Below are 21,109 nucleotides of genomic sequence, written 5' to 3' on the forward strand. Positions count from 1 at the left end.
CCCCCACCCCCACCCCACCTTACTAGTTTAAATTTTCCCAAGCAGCTCTAGCAAATTTCCCTACCAGTATATTAGTCCCCTTCCAATTTAGGTGCAATCTGTACAGGTCACTTCTACTCCAAAAGAGATTCTCATGATCCAAAAATGTGAATCCTTCTCCCATACACCAGCTCCTCAGTCATGCATTCATCTGCTCTATCCTCCTATTCCTGCCCTCACTAGGTTGTAACACCGGGAGAAATCCACATATTACTACTCTCGAGGACTTCCTTTTTAAATTTCTAAAATCTCCCCTTCAGAATCTCAACCTTTTCCCTTCCTATGTCGTTGGTCCCAGTGTGGACAGTGACCTCTTGCTGGCCCCTCTTCCCCCGTGAGAACATTCTGCACCCTCTCTGAGATATCCTTGATCCTGAAACCAGGGACACAATACAACATTCTGCTTTTTCGCTGCTCACCACAGAAATGTCTGTCTGTACCTTGGACTAGAGATTCTCCTAACACAATTGATCTCTTGCATTAGAGCCAGTCTCAATACCAGAAACTTGGCTGTTTGTGCTATGTTCCCCTGAGAATCCATCATCACCCTACATTTTCCAAAATAGCATACATGTTTGAAATGGGTATATCCCCAAAAGACTCCTGCACTAGCTACCTACCTCTCTTGCCTTTCCTGGAGTTAACCCATCTATGTGACTGTATCTGAGACTTCTCCCTCCCCCTTCGTGTAACTGCCATCCATCACATGCTGTTGCTGTTGCAAATTCCTCATTGTTTCTAACTGTCTCTCCAACTGATCCATTCAATATGATCAGATTCACAGCCAACAACATTTATGGCAGATATAATTTGCAGTAACCCTTAAACTCTCTTTAAACGCCCACATCTATTAAAGGCCATTTTTGCTCCTTTACAATCTACAGACCCAGAAAATAACACCATCTTATTCCTCTACAAGCACTGCCCCAAGTTAAATTAATAGGTATGGCTTATATTTTAGTCAAGAGACGTATCTCCAAAAATATATAATCAAGAAAGAACCCACTCTACTCACTACTGAAAATTCTCTGTAGGCCACACTTAAAACAACGATGATCTTATCTGATTTTGTGCTGTGAACTTCACCCAATAGTTCCTTCAAGATCAGTTGTGAATTTCGCTGTTTGCTGATTTTCCCAGATGCACTCCACTATCCAGCGATACATGAATTCAAACAGCAAAGGCAGTAAATGTGCAGGCTCTCTCTCTCTCTCTCTCTCTCTCTCTCCCTCTCCCTCCCTCCCTCCCTCCCTCCTGCACTGACCTCACCATGTGCTTCCTTTGTCTGTTCTTCTCCCTTTTAAAACTGCTGTTGTTTTGACTTTTTTTTCCAAAGTTCCAAAACAATGCATCAGCATATAAAACAGTAATTGCTGCTCCTGGAGTTCAAGGAAATCACCTCCAACACCTAAAATACCTCAAAAAAGGAGCATCTGTTACAGCCAGAAATTTTTCCCATCCTACCAGTTTAAAAAATAAACCCATAAGGGAGAAGACCACTTTTTACAAAAAAGTAGAATACATGAAGTCAGTGTTGGTGGGTAGATGCATGTGGTAAAACAGAATAGGCAGGATTGTTAAAAGTGGTGAAGGAAAGCACAGTTGAAGCAAGAGAGCTACAGAAGAATGTACAGCCTGGTCAGGGGTTGCTTGTAAAGAAAGTGCCAGGTCTCTTTAACAAATTTACCTACTCTTCCTAGTAAACAAGTAAACCTTACCTACACAAGTAAAGAAATTAAGATTTAATCCAGGATATTGGCAGGAAATTTTATCCAAAGAAAATTTCAGCTTTCACGACACCAAAGAGGACTTTATTAGTTTTTAAAAGTCGTGCCATTTGGCTATGAACATGGAAGAATCATTTAGAGCATCCAGGGGAATTTTTCAAACCATTTCAGGAGGCAGGTTTGGTGGTAAACCTGGTTAAGTGTAAGTTCACAGAAGCACAACTCATTTACTAGCCCATCTCATCAGACATTGGACAGATGGCCCCGTGGATGTGATAAAAGGTTATTGGGTAGTTTTCTATATTAAGAGGAAAGTACTGCAATTCATGGAACTAAGTGGTCTTATCAGATTTTAGCAGTGTGGTTGCTACACTGACTTGAGTTGCACAAAATTTCAGTGGATGGATGAGTGTCATAAGGTAATTGACAGCCTGAGAGCAGTGTTAACCACTTCCCTGTTGTTAGAACATCCAATTACGCAAACCACAAGGTGGTTACTGATGGGGGTGTCAGAACTGTACTCTTGCAAGAAAACGATGAGAGTAGACCGAAACTGATTTGGATATTTATCCAGAAAGTTTTTAATGTTCTTCAAAAGAAATATTTCACAATTGAGAAAGAGGCCATGAGTTTGATGTTGTTTTTGCAACATTTATGTTGCTGATAACATATGCAAGACTATTATAATGTACAGTATATTAACATATACTGATCATTAACACCTTAACAATTTGAAAAATGTTAAGAGTAAAAATACCAGACTATTTAGATGGGAATCTACAGTTAGTCATTCAATTTGAAAATTTATACACCTGGTAGAACAAGAAAGTGTAATTACCAACACTTCATCATGAGTTTGATTAACAGATTTGGTGATGGAAGAAATGGACTCCTAGACTATATTCTTAAATTCCTGACGAAGGGCTTTTGCCCGAAATGTCGATTTTCCTGCTCCTCGGATGCTGCCTGACCTGCTGTGCTTTTCCAGCACCACTCTAATCATGACTTTATTCTTAAATGTTTATTTGTTTAGAGTTAATAGAATGCATATATAATATGGAGTACTAATAATGTGAAACTACAGGCTTTTAAAAATTGAAACCATCATTGTACATTTGATGGTTAATTCCTTTTAAGGGACAAGTGTGATAGTACTGTGCCTTTTGAGATGTTCAGTCCTGATTCTCATGCAGAGGGATGTGTCACTGTGGTGAAGAAATGTCTCCTTCAGACAGACAGTTGGTAAACAGGTTTTGAAGTGTTTTCTTTAAAATGAGACAAAAGAATTGTGAACAGGCTAGGCTCTCTCAGATCCAGGAAGGCTTTTAAGTTTTACTTTGTTAGTTTTAAACCAGTAGAAACCTTTAAGTTCCCAGCTGCTAGAGTGAAGTCTTAAACAGTGAGACTTCCTGCTAGAAACAATCTGCTCTTTGTGATTTTATTTCTTCCAGACTGAAGAGAGCACATTGAGAATCATAACTGTTTTGCTGAATTGCATGTTTTTGCCAAAAGGGTGTGTTTAAATAAATAAATATGGTCGAGGCCATCTCCTTACAATACCTTTTTGTGGGGATGATTGGGTTGGGTGGTGGTGTCTGGCCCATAACAAAAACCATTTTAGGGTCTGTTTTCATTTACAAATGATGTGGAGATGCTGGTGTTGGACTGGGGTGGACAAAGTTAAAAATCCCACAACACCAGGTAATAGTCCAACAGGTTTACCTGGAAGTACAAGCTTTCAGAGCACTGCTCCTTTACCAGGTAGCTAGGACACAGAATTTATAGTAAAAGATTAAAGTGTCATGCAACTGATGCAAAGTACTGAACAAACTTAGATTGGTATTAATCACTTAAAATGGCTGCATGATTAATATGTAAATTCCAGAACATTTTTCAAGTCACAGTCCCAAGATAACTTAAGGTTTTATATTAAAAAACTTATCAGCTCAGATAATACATTAATAGTGTGAGTCTGTCTGCATCCCAATCTTGAGTCAGACTGATTTTATTTCCAAAGTAGGAGTACCATGCAAGCTGAACTTTCAAAATGTTCTATGCAAAACAAGGATTAATTTACACATCAAGTATACAGTGTCTCAAGCCAAACAGAAACAAAAATTAGACTCACTGGAAAGCACTAAAAAAATTGTGCACTGCTCAAGTCGGAAGATTTTTTGAGTGAAATGGAAAATTTTTATTTTATTTAATAAATCCAGTTTGTTCTACAATAAACCTTGACTTTCCAAATTAACATCTGTTTTCAAAACAAATCACTTTCTGCTCATCATATAACACCTAACAAAAAAAAATCAAATGTACCAAACATATTAAATTTGATGGCAGAATTCAGGCTTTCCTTCCCTTTGCATTCTAATTTACCAATGAAGACCATACATAGGGGCCATCAATCTATATTATGCATTGAACTTTCAGAAAAATATATGTTCCTAGACACAAATTAGTCGGATATCAAAAACAAAAACATTTCATTCAGTAAATGACTCTTATTCTTTAGATACCGAACTTCAGTTGACTTCAAGTGGTTTTTGCATCGACCTTGCCTCAAACTTCAATGAATAACAAGGTTCCCACAAAACAACCGTTACAGCAATGTACATGTGCCATCTAGAGCTTAGTCCACTAGACAATTTCACACTTCATATAAAATGGCAAGCAAAATGTTAATACCATGATGTACTGGCACAACAGATCAAATCATCTCTCTTTTTACTGTAAAATTCACTGAAATTCTAGAAGTTTCACATACATTTTGTTGTAAATTCTCAAATTGTTTCAATGTGATTTTTTTTTGTTTAAAGTTGTAAATCTTTATTCTTATCATTAGCATTCAATAAGGTTTCCCAATTGTATGAGACTGAATTATTTTTTAAAAACTTTTCAAAATGGTACAATCCAAGCAGACTGAAATTTATTAGAAGTGGAAGGTTGATTTACAAGTATAGATTGAAATATGTACTTTGGTGCAAAGGAATTGTATATATCTGGTCAACTTATGTGCAACAATTTAAAGTAAAACTCATGAAGCGAAAGCTAAGTTCAATAGCTGCTTGGTAAGGGTCCAAATATGTTCTTTAATACATATGAATTGCCTTGGAGGATTTTCTTGGATTTTGCTGTGAAAAGCTTGCACAGCTTTAACATTTACGGCTTTACAAAAGTCACTTACTCTACAATACACAGATTAAGAAAAATAAGTGTTCCTGCAACTATAATCTATCCTTAGGACTGTTCATTTTATCAACTTACTAAGAGCCACTTCTTATAAAAATAGGACTAATGGAATGTTCAATAAATGAAGATAGATAATCTAAAAGTGAGCTCGCAATAAATGTAGAGAAAGTTGAGGCAATAGCTCTTGAAGCGAGAGGTACCTACCTGGGTTCCAATCTGTTTATATTACTAAAATAACAACACAAAAGGTACTCTTATGAAAATGAGAATCAATTACAATGTAAGGGACCCAAATACCTTCAAACGTGGGCTAAGGATGTTTTGCAAATTAATGTGTATTTGAGAACATCAACAAGAGGTGGCCTCAACCAAGGTAAACATTCATTGAAAGTATGCAGTGGTGGTGGTATGCAGAGATAAATGAATATTTTGGAGATTTGTTTGAATAATATGGGAATAATAATAGCTTAATGAGCACAAGTCTTTAGCAAAGTCATGCATAATATGTTGAAGTAGCAACATAGTGTCCCCAAATGGGCTTTCCACTTTCCATTGCATGTGAGAGCATCTCTGGACTCACTTGGAGTAAAAGGCACATTAATCGTAGATCAACCTTTAGGTCCAGTAAAAACTATCCAGTTCTTAAAAATACTTTTAATTACCAAAACAATTTTTAGCAGAAACTTTTTGTACAGCATTTTGCTATTTTAACATTAGATTAACTGATAACCAGCTGTTAAAAAAGAAAAAAGGAGTCTGATCCATTTCAATAACTCCTGACCAATTTACTTCTGCATTAATGGAAATGAGTTTTGATCCATTAAGTCTCCAACTTTCTCTTGTAAGACGTGGACCACCTCAGCCAGGACAAATAGATGAATTTCATCCAGGTCTTGAATTACAAATTTTTTCCCCAAAGCATTTGTATCATCCAAGTACAGCAAGAATTGTTTCATGGCTGGGTCACTACAAATACAAAAATTGTGAGAAATTAGATCAATTATAACAAAGTCCATTCTCAGTATGCCACAACTACCCATGTTTATTAATACATAAAAGATACGGCAACCTTAAAACAAATATGATACTTCTATGGAAAATATGCAAGTTAAACACAGACACAAATATTACGTAAGCTGGTTTCTGGTCAGAGCAAAGAATAACGAAAGCCCTGAGGGCAGCACAATGTGGTTAGCAGTGCTACCTAGCAGCGTCAGGGACCCGGGTTCTATTCCAGCCTCAGGCATCTGTCTGTGTGAAGTTTGCACATTCTCTGGTGTCTACGTGAGTTTCCTCACACAATCTTGTGCAGGTTAGGTGAATTGGCCATGCTAAGTTGCCCATAGTGTTCAGGGATGTGGAAATTAGGTGCATTAGTCAGGGGTAAATGTAATGTAAAAGGGTCGGGGAACGGGTTTGGCTGGGATGTTTTTCGGAGGGTCAGTGTGAAATTGTTGGGCCAAAGGACCTGTTTCCACACTGTAGGGATTCTGTGATTTGCCATTATTAAAGACTAAAACTCATTGCTTTATACAGTTTTGTACACTAATCCCACTATTTCCCTCACTACATAACTTTAAAAATGGGTTTTAGCCTCAATTTTTCTCCATCTTCTGTTTTTGAAATAGTGTGAGATAGTTACTTTGGAAATTAATTTTCTCAATTTTCTTACCAACTGCAATGAAACCCAGAAGTACTAAAGAAACTCAGCAAGTCTGACAGACATTGGGGATAGTAAAAGAGTTCACATTTCACCTGTAATATGACTCTTCTTCAGAATGTCCAATTGTTCTACACCCCAACTCCACATCAGAATGTGGGTTCCCTGCTGCTTCTTTGAAGTGAAGCCTGAACAGACTCCATTCAACATTCCTCTCCTTCACCAAGCTTAGCTTGTTCTCTCAGTGAACAACTTCTTGAGTAATTTATTTCATTTCTTCCAAGTAAATGGTATGACTACGAGTATTTGTATGCACTCCAGCTATGTCTGGATTTGTGGGAAATATACCTTGCTCCAGTTCTACTCAGCCTCCCCAAACCCTCCACCTCCAAGTCTTCTCCAGAAATTAAATCTCTTCAAGTTTGTTTCTCATTTCTTCATTTGCTCACAGGGTCCATCTCTGACTCTTCCCTTCAAAGAGAAAAAAACTGTACAGCAGAAAAACAGGACCTTCAAGGCCACCAAAACTACACCAACACATACAGTAATTGAGGGGAAGGTGAGGACTGCAGATGCTGGAGATCAGAGTGTGGTGCTGGAAAAGCGCAGCCAGTCAGGCAGCAACCAAGGAGCAGGAGAATCAACATTTCAGGCATAAGCTCTTCATCAGGAATGAGGCTTGTGGGCCAAGGGATAAATGCGAGGGGGGAGGGGATGAGGCTGGGGGGGAAGGTAGCTGGGAATGTGATAAGTAGATGAATGTAGGGGTGAATTCCTTGGTGAATAACTATGTAAAGTACTCATTAAGAATTTCAGCCATTTTCTCTGCCACTTTTCTTCTTTTTCCTTGTGTGGGCCAAACGGGTCTCTAGTTACTCTGTTGCTCCTGATATATGAGGAAAAGGCTTTGTGATTTTAGATTAGATTAGATTCTAAACAGTATGGAAACAGGCCCTTCAGCTCAACAAGTCCACACCGACCCTCCGAAGATTTCCCTTTGACTAGTGCACCTAATGTTATGGGTAATTTAGCACGGCCAATCCACCAGACCTGCACATCTTTGGACTATGGAAGGAGACCCACGCAGACATGGGGAGAACGTGCAAACTCCACACAGACAGTCACCCGAGGCTGGAATCGAACCCGGGTCCCTGGCGATGAGAGACTGTAGTGCTAACCACTGAACCACCATGCCGCCCACATTTTCCTTAACCCTGTTTGCTAAAGATATTTCATGAATCCTTTTAGCTCTCTCATTTCCTCGTTTCAGATTGGTCCTACGTTACCAATATTCTTTCAAAACTTTGTCTGTCTTCAGTCACCTAGACCTTATGTTTGCTTCCTTTTACTTGTAGCTAGTCCCATAATTCCACCTGCCAATCATGGTTCCTTAATCTTGCCATTTCTATTCCTCACTTTCACAGGAACAAGTCTCTCCTGCACTATAATCAACCTCTCTTTAAAAGTCTCCCACATATCAAATATGGATTTACCTTCAAACAGCTGCTCCCAATCTACATTTCCCAGGTCCTGTCGAATTGTTGTATAATTGGCCTTTCCCAATTTAGCACTCTTCCTGGAGAACCACTCTCATACTTGACCATGACTATTCTAAAACTTATGGAATTGTGATCACTATTCCCAAAGTAATCCCCTATTGAAACTTAAACCACCTGGCCAGGCTCATTCCCCAGCACCAGGTCCAGTATGGCCCCTTCCCGAGTTGAACTATTTCCATACTGCTCTAGAAAACCCTCCTGGATGCTCCTTACAAATTGTATTCCATCTAGACCTCTAAAACTAAGTGAATCCCAGTTAGTGTTGGGAAAAGTAAAATCTCCTATAATCACCACCCCGTTGCTCCGACATCTTTCCTTAATCAGTCCACTTTTGGATGAATATTTGGTCCAATGAGAAGTTATGGAGAAAATTTACTGGAATGTGTCAAGGGAAGGGGATTTAAGCTCCCAAGTTAGTTGAGGGAAGCTGATCTAGTTCTCCTTGAATCAAAGGAGATTGAGAAATTATTTAATAACAGTATCATAAGATTATGCCAATGCAGATAAAGTAAAGCTGTTTCATTAGTTGATTGTTCCCTGGTAGTTGCACAAAGAGCCAAGAATCTGGGCAAAAGATAACGGGTATGAGGAATGAGAATTCCTTGTTTAAAATGCAATGGGTGATAAAGACCTGGAGATCAATGTACATAGAGGTGACAAAAGTATAAACTAGATTTCAAATGGAAGCTGAACAGGCACTTGAAAAAGGCAAGCATGCAAGGTTCAGGATAAAGGGAATAAATAAGTCTGACTGGGTTGCTCTACAGAGATGCACCACAGCTTCAACAGGCCAAACAAACAATCTGCAACCGTACTATATACAGGAGAACCTTGATTACCCGAATGTCGCTTATCCAAATTTCGGATTATCGAAACAAGATCGCAAGGTCCCGATGCCTGGCTAAACTGTGTTATCCAAAATTTAATTATCTGAACACGTGATTATCCAAAAAAAAAACTCCCCATCCATGCTGTTCAGATAATCGAGGTTCCTCTGTACCAGTGACTGTGACATGTAAAATAAAGTATACATTACTGAAATTCACAAAATACTTAGAGGCCCTTTCCTATTTATGTAAATTTACTGTTTACAAAGCTGAAACCAAGCTCCTCGCCAATTGGAATTGTGCAACAGCTTCAAATGCCACTATTTAATTGACACTGCTATGGTTAGTCATGTCTATAACTACAATGATTTCCTTTATAAAAAGGCTAAGAAAACACTGCAAATTCTAATACATAACCATCTTTAAATTCTGGCAGGTGAAGCTTCTTATTTGGAATGTTTCCTCCCCTTTGCAAATCTTTAAGTTGTTTCAATCCCACTTGGAACATTATTCAAGTAACTAGCGATTGCCACATTTGCTGAAGTGTGATATATCACAGCAAATGCGCCTATTCCAAGAAATGCTTTTCACCTATTGAGCCAGAGATTGAGAAAAATGTAATATTGAGTTACTAGGGAAAACCTTGAGAGCAGGAAAAAAAATCATCTTTGCCAAAAAACTGACTTTTTTTGTGAAAAGGACTAAAATAGGTATGTTAATGATTTAATTGTTATTTTTGACAATGTGGTTCCTTTAGGAAATGCAGAAAAAGTGCTTACCATTCAATAAGAACTCCTTTTAAGACATTAACCATTTTTCAAGAGCCTCTGTTATCAAATTGCATACGAACTAGACTGCACAGAAAGTTAATCCTTCAGAGCTAAAGAACATCAGAGACAAAATTTAAACATTATAAAGATGTACTTGATTCCTAACAGGGAACATAAAACAGTTATTAATTCATATGTACAAGAATTACATAATACAAGACTGCAGGGTAACCACTTCTTCTCCATTCATACTCAATGTGATGACGTTCATCATGCATCCATCTTTCACATAAATCTCCCAATCAAGCCAAATGTACACTGTACTGATTTATATATGCTATAAACAAGGCAATTCACCACAAATGGACTTCACCAGCACACGATTTAGACCTGCGTTATTCAAATTGTATGAAATACTCAAAGCACAGCTATACTGCTAGGTTTAATTTTAGTGCGTATAGCGAGCATTGTGAAAGATTCACTCATGCTTTTCTCATATGCATATTTGTTTCAGCAATAACTTTATTCATTTTATTTGCATTGGGCAGACATTTGCCAGTGGCAAATATAATTGATTGAATGATGATAGCCGGTGCAGAGGAGTCCACTGGCGCAGCAGGGGACAACACATGCAAAGTGGCATTAAAGGGCAGCATTAAAAGAGTGGGAGGTTAGCAAGCTGATGGCCACTAAGAGGAGCTTCACCACTTCATTGATGGGTTCAGGAGAGAATTCTTCATCTCGTGACTCACAAAGAGTATTAAAAGCATTTAGGGGTTGGTGTTATCACTGGACCAGTAATTCAGCATCCCAGGCCCATGTTCCAAAAGAAAGGGTATAAATTGTATAAAAGGTATGGTGATACTTAAACTCGATAAAAAACAGGAATTAAACACTGGTTTAATGATTGCCATACAACTATTGACAAACATCATATAAACCCATTGACAACAGGTACAAGAGTAGGCCATTTGACCCAGAGAAATTGCTCTGCCATTCATCATGATCACAGTTGATTCTCCTCCTCGACACCATAGCCCTGCTTGCTACGTAGATTGCGTGTCTAGAATTCCATTTATTCCTTTTAAAATATATTTAGTAACCTGACCCAACCACCTTATTTGGTCGAGGATTCCACATACTCATCACTGAGTGAAAGTGAATTCTCCATCTCAGTTCTAAATCTGTACTCTTACACCATGACCCCTTGTTCTAAATGCCTCCAACCAGAGGAACCATCACTACATCCAGTCTTATCTTCACCGGTCAGAATTTTATATGTTTCAGAGTGATCCCTTCTTATTTTCTCTCCCAAATCTAATAAGTATACCTAGTTGACCTGATCTCACCTCATGCGACAAACTTATCAGCCCAGTAATCAACCTGGTGAACCCTCAGTGAACTCCCTCTCATGACAAGTCCAAGATTTCTTCAGTAGAAAGACCAAAACAGCATTCAATACAGCAGGTGTGATCTCATGAAGCTGAAAATGTGTTGCTGGAAAAGCGCAGCAGGTCAGGCAGCATCCAAGGAGCAGGAGAATCGACATTTCGGGCATGAGCCCTTCTTCAGAGTTGCAGTTGCTTGTATAGCATTGTTGCTCTTGCACTCAAATACTCCTGCAGTGAAGACTAACATACTATTTGCCTTTCTCACTAATTGTTGCACCACTATACTTGCTTTCAGTGACCAGTATACAAGGATAACCAGACCTCTTTGCACGTCAACATTTTCCCATTTAAATAATACCCTGCCTTTTTGTTTTTTCCTATCTAAGTGCGATCTAAGTGGGATAACTTCACACCTATCCACATCATACTGCATCTGCCATGTGTTAATCTATTAAGTCAATTTGTCTAAAACCCCTTGAAATCAATTTAAGTCCTCCTCAAAATTCACATTTCCACTCCGTTTTATGTCATCTGCAAACCTAGAAATGTTAGATTTAACTCACTTATCACATAATTGGCACGTACATGTATTCTGGGAGAAAGTGAATACTGCAAGTGCTGGAGATCAGAGTCGAGAAGTGTGATATTGGAAAAGCACAGCAGGTCAGGCATCATCCGCGCTGCTGGAGAGTTAACATTTCGGGCATAGACCCTTCATCTGTAATGTTGGGAGGAGTGGGGGGGGGTGGGGAGGGAGATTTTGGGGTGAGGTGGGAAGAAGGAAGAATAGGAAACTGGGGAAATAGACATTGATGCCATGTGGTTAGAAAGTCCCAAGGTGGAAGATGAAGCATTCTTTCACCAGGCGAAAGTGAGGACTGCAGATGCTAGAGCTCAGAGTCGAGAGTGTAGTGCTGGAAAAACACAGCAGGTCAGGCAGCATCCCAGGAGCAGGTGAATCGATGTTTCAGGTATAAGCCCTTCACCAGGTGTCAGGTGGCTAGGATTTTTCAGTGGAGGTGGCCCAGGACTTACATGTCCTTGGTGGAATGGGAGGGGGAATTGAAGTGGTCGGCCACAGGGCGGTGGGGCTGTTTGGTGTGTGTATTCCAGAGATTAGATTGGATTACCTACACAGTGTGGAAACAGGCCCTTTGACCCAACAAGACCCTCTGGCCCAACAAGACCCTCTGAAGAGCAACCCACCCAGATATTCTCTAAAACATTCGGGAGATGGTGTCCTGTCTCCCTAATGTACAGGAGACTATATCAAGAGCAACAGACACAGTAGATGAGGTACTTGGATGTCAGGAAAATCTCTACTGGATGTAGAAGGATCCTTTGGGGCCTTTGATGGAGGTGAGGAGCTGGTGTGGGCGCAGTTTTACACCTCTTGTGGTGGCAAAGGGAAGGTGCTGGGAGAGGAGGGTGTGTTGATGGGGGGGGGGGGGGGGGGGGGGGAGGGGGCACGGGGCACCTGGACCCAATCAGGAAGTTGCGAAGGGAATGGTCTCAGTGGAATGCAGATAAGAATGGGAGTGCAATATACCTCTGGTGGTGAGGTATGGCTGTAGGTAGCAGAAATGGCAGAGGATGATGCATTGTATCTGGGGATTGGTGGGAAGGAAAGTGAGGACCGGGGGTGGTCTCTGGGGGTTGTTGTGGTTGGAAGGGTGGGGTTCAATGGTGGAGGTGCAGGAAGTAGAGGAGACGTGCTAGAGGGAATTGTTGACCACGTGCTAGGAGAAATTGTGGTCCTTGGCATTGTTGACCACATCTCCCCCCTTATGTTCATCCAAGGTCCCAAAGAATCATCAGCAGAGATTATCCTGAATATCCAAACATCTCACCTACTGTGTCCATTGCTCGTGATGTGGTCTCCTCTATACTGGGGAGACAGGATGCCAACTCACAGAACATTTCAAAGAACACCTCTGGCACATGCATCAAACAATCCCACTGCCTGTGGCCAACCACTTAACTCCCCCTCCCACTCCACCATGAACATGCAAGTCCTGGGCCTCCTACATTTCCAAATTGGAGGCACCTGACACCTGGAAGAAGAAAGCCTCATCCTCCGCCTTGGGACCCTCCAACCACACAGCATCACAGTTGATTTCAGTCGTTTTCTCATCTCCCCTTCTCTCATCTAATCCCAGATCCAACTCTCCAACGGGGCACTGCCCATCTGTCCATCTTCCTTCCTACCTGTCCAATGGACCTTCTGCGCTGACCTAACACCTCCCTGTGACACCACTAGTACTACCTTCTACTCTGAAAAAGACCAACTGTTCTTGTAGATTAATGGACTCAAGCATTTTAATAACTACTGGTATGAGACTAACCAGAATGTAATTCAGTTTTCATCTCCCTCCTTTTTTTTAAAACAATATTGAGGTTACGTTTAACACTATGCAATCTGCTGGGACTATTTGTGAATCTGTAGAATTTTAAAAGATGTCAATCAAAATATTCACTGTTTCCATAACTACCTCCTTTAGTCTCCATGGATGTTGATTATCAAGTTCTGGGGGTTCATCAGCTTTCAATCCCAGTAATTTCTCCAGTATATTTTTCTGGACCAATATCAGTTAATTCCTCTTTTTCCATTGCATTTCAGATCACACAAATAAATTTTTAAGACCAACTTGGCATGGTAAAGAAAACAAAGCAGTCTCATTGTTATAATGCTTTGGAATGTGACTCGAATGGTTTGTGAGGTACGTACATTAAATTTAAAATCACCTCACAATTTAAATTTACCTCACTTGGTCATTGCTGCAAACTCAGATACCTGATATCCTGTTATGTCAGTTTGCATTGGTAATTGTACTGTTGTCAATTCGTGCCTCATACCTCTCTTAGAACTATCCCTTTAGATTGGATACTACATTATCTATTTGAAAATAGAATTCTACATTATGGTTTCCCTTCTCTGAAAGGGTCTCAAAAATAGATTATTTGCATGATACCAAATCTTGAACAGCCTGTTCCCAAGTTTTTCCCTTCAAATACTGATCTAAAGAAACACTTGGCTCATACTCCAGGAATTCATCTGCCACCATATATTCCACATGGTTAGTCCAGTTTCACTTACGTTTACAGTCGCACTGTTATTGCATGCATTTCTAATTTCCCAGCTTACCACTACTATTTTGAGGCCTTTGGACCACATCCAATACTTTCTGCCATTTGTTGTTCCTTCGCTCCACCCAGACTGATCCTACATCCAGATTTTCTGAGCGAATGTGCTTTCTCATAAATGCATTGATTTCATCCTCTACTAGCAACATCACATCACCCTTGGCTTTTTAAACTGCCTTTCAAAACTATTGAATAACTTTGGATGTTCAGTTTCAAGTAACCCTACAGCCATATCCTTGAAAATGTAATCATACTGTATCTATTTACAACTATTTGCACTGCGAATCTTACTGCAGATATTCTACATATTCCAATACTAAAGATTTGTCTTTTTAACATTTTGAACCTATTTTCTGCTCGCCTCTGTTTACTCTGGTTTCCACTTTCACTTCCTTTTTTCTATCTTTTACTTTGTTTTCCTTTCTTGCATGTTCCCACTCATGCCACCTAAGCATAAAATGCTCCACGCAGGGCTAATGCATGTCCCTGCAAGGATATTGGTCCTAGGCCTGTCAAGGCGCAATCTATCCAGTTTGTAAGCTTCCATCATTTCCTGAAACATACCTAATGCCTCAGAAATCTAAAATCTTCCCTCTTGCACCAACTTTTCCATTCATAAACACATGTAGCCCTGGGAGTAATCCCAAAATGACTACCTTTGAGGCAGTGTTCTTGAATTTAACTCCTAGCTCCCTTTGTTTTGCTTACAGGATATCATCCACCGTTTTGGACCTGGACATGAACTATACTTTCTGGTTACTCATCTTGCCCCTTCAAAATATCCTGGAACCGCTCAGTGACATTCTTGACCAGACACGAAGGAGGCAACATACCATTCAGGCCACAAACATATGCGTTTCCCTCATGACAGAGTTTCATATCACTACTGCTGTTCTCTCCTCTTCCTCACATTGGGCAACAATCGCTAGAAAGGAATGTTCCCTCCCTGTCAGGGAACACTTCAGCAGTCAACGGCATTCAGCCTCTGATCTTTGGATAAGCGTCCTCGAAGGTGGACTTAGAGATACACAACAATGCAGAATCGCCAAGCAGATGCTGATAGTCAAGTTCCATACCCATGAAGCTGGCCTGAATAGTGATTTTGGATTCATGTCGTGCTACATGTGACCCCACCACACTTCTGGATCTGTAAAGTCTTCCTTACTGTCTTATTTTGACAACATCACCTTGATAATTTCATAGAATCTCTACAATGTAGAAACAGGCCATTTGGCCCACCAAGTCCACACCGACCATCTGAAGAGATCCTACTCAGACCCATTCCCCTACACTGTTACTTTACATTTCCCCTGACTAATGCACCTAACCTACACGACCCTGTCCACTATGGGCAACTTAGCATGGCCACTTCAGCTAACTTGCATATCTTTGGACTGTGGGAGGAAACCGGAGCATCTGGAAGAATCCCACACAGACACAGAGACTGTGCAGACTCTATGCAGACAGTCGCCCAAGGCTGGAATTGACCCCGGGCCCCTGGCCTGTGATGCAGCTATGTTAACCATTGAACTACCATTTTACACAGTTTTGATTTATTTATTGCTTTGGTTAGACTCTTGGCATGCGACTCTTATACCTATCACATTATTCCAGTCATTTAGTTTGTCTCCAGCATCACCTTTATTCTTAATTATTTCTCTACCTCATTAATGAGATTATAGGTCATCCCTTCGGTGGTTATTCACCTGTTAACACTTTACTCACCATCTAACACTCTTGGTCACCTACAGAGACTTATTATCTGATACTCCACTCACACCAGTTATATGATCAATGATCTTGCCGCTAAGATATTAAAAGAATTAATTTGCTCTACTGACCTGCAAGAAATTGAACGCCTGGGGGTAAGGCGGTGTGTCTTTATCTTATAGGTGGAATGTGGGAGGTTTACATGGCCATTTCCTTGCCACTCAGGGATGATTTACATTTTCATCCAGAAATCAATAAGAATATTACAGTTGGAATTTGACTACTCCCCTATAGTTACAAAAAAAGTTTCCAACAGATTTGACCATAAAGGGATGATTTGCATTACATTATTTCTGGAGGTGGGCTGGCATATAACTATGAGGGAATGGCTGAGGGTTGTCTTGTGGGTAATACTAACTGTGATGTTGAGAATTTAGTATAAATGACAGACTATTTTCCTTGTTTAGAGAGAGCATTTGCCACGACCCTGTAAGCTCTCTGTTCAAGGTTCCTCCAGAAAACTTGTAATGTACTGTGCTTAATAAATTTGGTTGCTTTTTCACAGAGGTTGGTTTGTTACAGTTGCATCAAGTGTGTAAGAATCTCAAGAGTAAGAGTAAAACAACTTAACATTGCCTGTAAACTCTTCTGTGTGGTCTTCTCTCTCACTGTGCCTGAAGGGCTGTACTCAAAGCTTGTGATTTCAGATAAACCTGCTGGACTATAACCTGGTGTCATGTGACTTCTGACTTTGTCCACTGCAGTGCAGTACTGGTACCTCCACATCCTCATAACCCCGACAACTCTGCACGGCACAGCCACTTGTGGTGCTACAGACTTTGCAGACCAGAAGAACATGTGCACATAGTGCATCTTTCTTAACTCAATTGAACAGGCGACAGCCCATTCTCTTGTTCATTTCACAGACTAATCAAAGTCAACCAAAATTCCTGGTTTGAGATTTACACAAAACTTAGTTAACTGTCAATCACCACTTTACTGGTGTATTTCCCACTGCAACATCTGTACTAATCAGCACACTTATTCTCATACAGTAAAATAATTGCTTTCCTACAAATTGGTATTTCTTGTGAGTTATCTTAAGGAGTGCAAAACAAAATGCATCTTTTCTCAGCAATACTCGTACAGTACTACTGAACGTAAAATTAAAACACCTCCACTACAATTCTCAAAGGATCACGGAGAAGTCCTTTGCTGAATCTGACTTTCATGTTTGAATTCGGGCATCTTGAACTGCTTTTCTTTTCTTTGTCCTGGTTCAATTTCATCTGGTGAGCTCTCCAGTACTGATAAGAATGTGATATGCAATGGCTTCTTCTATCATATTACCACATCAAATATCCCAATCACTTCCACTCCAGAAAAGTCAACAGCTATCTCATTCTGTATGCTTGATGATCTTCTGAAGCAGCTGAAATTCCAAACTGCATGTTCTTCTTAAATGGCATCCATAATGTTACAAGAAAATTTCTGCTTTCATCCAACTAGAGTAGTAAAGATTTTTGCCTTGGCAAGTTGTGACAATTTCAATCTCTTCAAGGTTTTATTGAAGTTCTTCTAGGTTGTTTCACCATGTGTGTCTCTGTGTCTCTTTCTTGATTCATTCCTCCTTTTCCAGCTCTGCTTAATTTTCAGGTGGACCTAAGAGCAGCCAGATCTCTCCAGATGCTAAGATGGTTTCACAAGCTCATCTACTTCAAATTATTTACCAGGATGACATCAAAGACTTGTGAAAACATTCTATTTTAGGTTCTGTTCAGCAGTCGATGGTCTGGTATTCGGTGAAACCAAAATTACCAGACTTTAAAACTTTTCCAACTGGGATGAGTGGATATTGTTCATGTGTACTTACCACGAGTACTGTCCCATCAAACAGTCTCAATTTTGCCTTCAATAGCTTCATTTTGCATCTTGGTGCAATGGTAATGTCCCCACCTTTGAGCCAAGCGGCTTGGGTTCAAGTTCCACCTACTCAGAGGTGTATAACAACATCCTGAACAGGTTGATTAGAAAACATACACATAGCACCACTAGGAACAAATTACTGCAGACGCTGGAATCTGTACTGAAGACAACAAATGGTGGCGATCACAGTGCCCATAGAGAGAGAGCAAGCTAATATTCTGAGTCTAGATGATTCTTCATCAGAGGTGAAATAAAGTGTGGAGAGGACAGTATTTATGCTATAGTTGGGGGAGGAAGAGTTTGGCAGGGCAGTGAAGAAAAGATGTTGGTAGTTCAGCAATACACAATCAGAATGTGAGAATGGCAGAATAATGGTGTGGCTCCTGTTAGAATTGAAAGGACACTAAAGTGGGACAGGGGGAAGGGGAGGATATGATAACAACCCAAAAGAAAGGGAAGTCATCGAGACTCAGATGTTAGCTTTGCTCTCTTTCCATGGCTGCTGTAAGACCCTCTGTACATAGAACCAGTATCTTCCTGACGCTTATCTTGACGCTCTACTTCTGCAGTCATCATTCCAACAGTCACACCATGATGTTGCCTGAAATGAAAAGTCTCAGTTAAGAAGAGAGACTGGATAGGTTGGGTTTGTTTTCCTTGGAGCACAGGAGGTTGAGGGGATATCTGATTGAAGTATACAAAATGATAAGAGGCATAGATAGCGATCATAAGAATCTTTTCCCTGCAGCAAACGTGTAAGACCAAAAGGGATGTTTAAAGTGAGAAGTGACTTACAGTACATCTGATAAAAAATATTTTCAATCAGAGGATAATAAAAATAAAGAACCCACTGCCTGAAACAGTGGTGGAGACAGGTACTGTTGCAACACTTAAGAAGTATCTAGCACTGAAATTGCCAGGGCATAGTAGACTGCGGATAGAATGATCAGTGTAGTTTGGTGTTTGTTAGCACAGGCATGGTAGACCGAAAAGCCCGTTTCTGTGCTGTCTGACTCTATATAACTCCTCTCATCCAAAGAAGATGAAATGGAGAAAGTTCAAATTAGCATAGATCAGGTCAGATCTGCAGTGGGTGTCTTCACGCCCTTCCCAATCAAACCTCAAATATACTATACAATATAAAAGAAAGATCGGTTGGAAGCGACACATACCTCGAGACAGTACGCCAATATTAACATGATTAAGGAAAGATTAGCATCACAAAAACACACGCATAACTTTTACAATTTACGGAGGTGGGGTGATGAAAGAGGTCAACGCACAAACCTGCCGGAACAACCATTTTGTTTTCTCTCGCAGCGCTAAGCACTCTGGGATAACACATGCAAATCAAACACGACCAATCAGTTAACGGCACCAGGGCCTGAGTGACATGACATTGGATGGAGTCAGAGTTGCACCACAATGTTTCGACGGGTTCATTAACGTTTGAGTTCGGAGTCAAAGGAAGGTTACCTTTGATTGGGCGGACTGCGGGAATAGTCAAGTATCCCTGCTCCTTGTAGAAATATTTTTATGTTACGTCTGCAATTTTCCTTTCAAACTCTTGTTATCTCAATTTGAGTTGTTTTGCGATGCAAATAAACACATGAATATCTAAAATGCTGCATCACTCATTAAATCCAGCAGATTTAATTGGAAGCACACCAGCTTTCAGAGCGCCGCTCCTTCAAGTGGTTGTGGTGAACGCAATTGTAAGGCACAGAATTTATAGCAAAAATTTACAGTGTGATGTAACCGAAATTATACATTGAAAAATACTTTGATTGTTGAGTCTTTGACTTCTTTCATGTGTAAATCACAAAACTTTCTTTAAAAGTTGCATTCTCAGGTTAACTAACAATTGGTGATAGCTAGACAATATGTTGAAGGTGTTAGCCCCCTGTGTTCTCTGTCTATGCCATGATGTTATGATTGATTCTAATCTAAAAAGTGAGATAACAGAGTTTTACATGAATTCATGCAGTTTTTGAGCAAACTACAATGTAACCCTGCAAGTACCAACCGCCCACCAACTGCGCCAGCAACAACTGCCAAACCTCAAACAGATCATTGTTTGTAGCAAGCTGCCCGGCTTTCAGGACAATCCCTACATCTTGTCACGGTAGATGCTGCAAGACGTGTCAGAATGTGGACATTACACGTGGGGCCACCTCCCACCATGTATGTGGAAGGTACTCATGTGACTCGGCCAACGTTGTCTATCTTATACGTTGCAGGCAAGGATGCCGTGGGGCATGGTACATTGGGGAAACCGAGAAAGGCTACGGCAACGGATGAATGGGCACCACACAACAATCAACAGACAGGAATGTTTCCTCCCAGTGGAGAGAGGAGGAGAACTTCTTCAAGGCAGGCATCCTTGCAAGAGGATTCGCAGTAGGGATAAAATCAACTAGGTAAAAACAATGACTGCAGATGCTGGAAACCAGATTCTAGATTAGTGGTGCTGGAAGAGCACAGCAGTTCAGGCAGCATCCGAGGAGCAGTAAAATCTGAGTTTGCTTCAGGACATGGTTGAAGAGCTTCAGGGCAGAGGAGATGACCTGGGGGTTGCAGTCAGTTGCACTTTACCACAAATCCACAGACAACCTCACAATGCTACACTTCTCCAGCGTCCACCCAAAACATATTAAAACAGCCATTCCCTATGGACAAGCACTACGTTTATGCCGGATCTGCTCAGATGAGGAGGAACGTGACAGGCACCTGGAAGTACTCAAGGATGCCCTCATAAGAACGGGGTACAATGCTCAACACATCGACCGCCAGTTCCGACGTGCCACAGCAAGGAACCGTAATGACCTCCTCAGGAGACAGACACATGCTGCAACTGATAGGGTATCCTTTGTTGTTTAGTACTTCCCAGGAGCTGAAAAACTGCCATGTTCTTCATGACCCTCAACACATTATCAGTGAGGATGAGCACGTCGCCAAGTCATTCCCCACACCTCCACTGCTTGCCTTTAAACAACCGCCAAACCTCAAACAGATCATTGTTCGTAGCAAGCTGCCCGACTTTCAGGACAACGCCATACAACCGTGTCACGGTAGGCGCTGCAATACGTGTCAGAGTGTGGACATAGATACCACCATTACACGTGGGGATACCTCCCATCTTGCATCTTGTACATGGCAGGTAC

General features: G+C 40.6%; 1 protein-coding gene and 1 long non-coding RNA gene across 5 annotated transcripts in view; one reads left to right on the forward strand and one right to left on the reverse strand.

Annotated features, from left to right (window-relative positions):
* The window catches only part of LOC140483132 (uncharacterized), a 32,796-nt gene extending 16,063 nt beyond the window's left edge, over positions 1-16,733 (forward strand). The window contains exons 1-3 of one of the 2 annotated variants that reach the window (XR_011961899.1): positions 7,007-7,177; positions 13,786-13,885; positions 15,020-16,733. This is a non-coding gene — a long non-coding RNA (uncharacterized lncRNA). Of the gene's footprint in view, positions 1-7,006; positions 7,178-13,785; positions 13,886-15,019 lie in introns of those variants that run through there. The other variant, XR_011961900.1, reaches the window with a different exon arrangement.
* gtf2h5 (general transcription factor IIH, polypeptide 5) lies at positions 3,937-19,334 on the reverse strand. Of its 3 annotated transcripts, none has more exons than XM_072581107.1 (3): positions 19,233-19,334; positions 9,784-9,884; positions 3,937-5,924 (listed from the first exon to the last, which is right to left on the reverse strand). In XM_072581107.1, exons 2-3 carry the CDS (start codon positions 9,816-9,818, stop codon positions 5,744-5,746), a joined length of 216 nt encoding a protein of 71 aa, XP_072437208.1. In that variant the 5' UTR covers positions 9,819-9,884; positions 19,233-19,334; the 3' UTR covers positions 3,937-5,743. The 3 variants fall into 3 exon arrangements, with proteins under 3 accessions (XP_072437208.1, XP_072437210.1, XP_072437209.1); XM_072581109.1 differs by lacking the exon at positions 19,233-19,334 and adding an exon at positions 19,118-19,219; XM_072581108.1 differs by lacking the exon at positions 19,233-19,334 and adding an exon at positions 17,893-18,546.
* Between the last annotated feature and the right edge of the window lie 1,775 nt (positions 19,335-21,109).

Source organism: Chiloscyllium punctatum, chromosome 11, assembly GCF_047496795.1.
Source record: "Chiloscyllium punctatum isolate Juve2018m chromosome 11, sChiPun1.3, whole genome shotgun sequence".
NCBI classification, from domain to species: Eukaryota; Metazoa; Chordata; class Chondrichthyes; order Orectolobiformes; family Hemiscylliidae; genus Chiloscyllium; species Chiloscyllium punctatum.

What these genes read in the sequence shown, in the direction of transcription:
- gtf2h5 (XM_072581107.1), bottom strand. Translation starts at nt 9,818, where the DNA reads ATGGTTAATGTCTTAAAAGGAGTTCTTATTGAATG. An exon ending in AAAGGAGTTCTTATTGAATG is followed by an intron (nt 5,925 to 9,783) that starts GTAAGCACTTTT and finishes TTGTATTTGTAG; the next exon opens with TGACCCAGCCATGAAACAAT.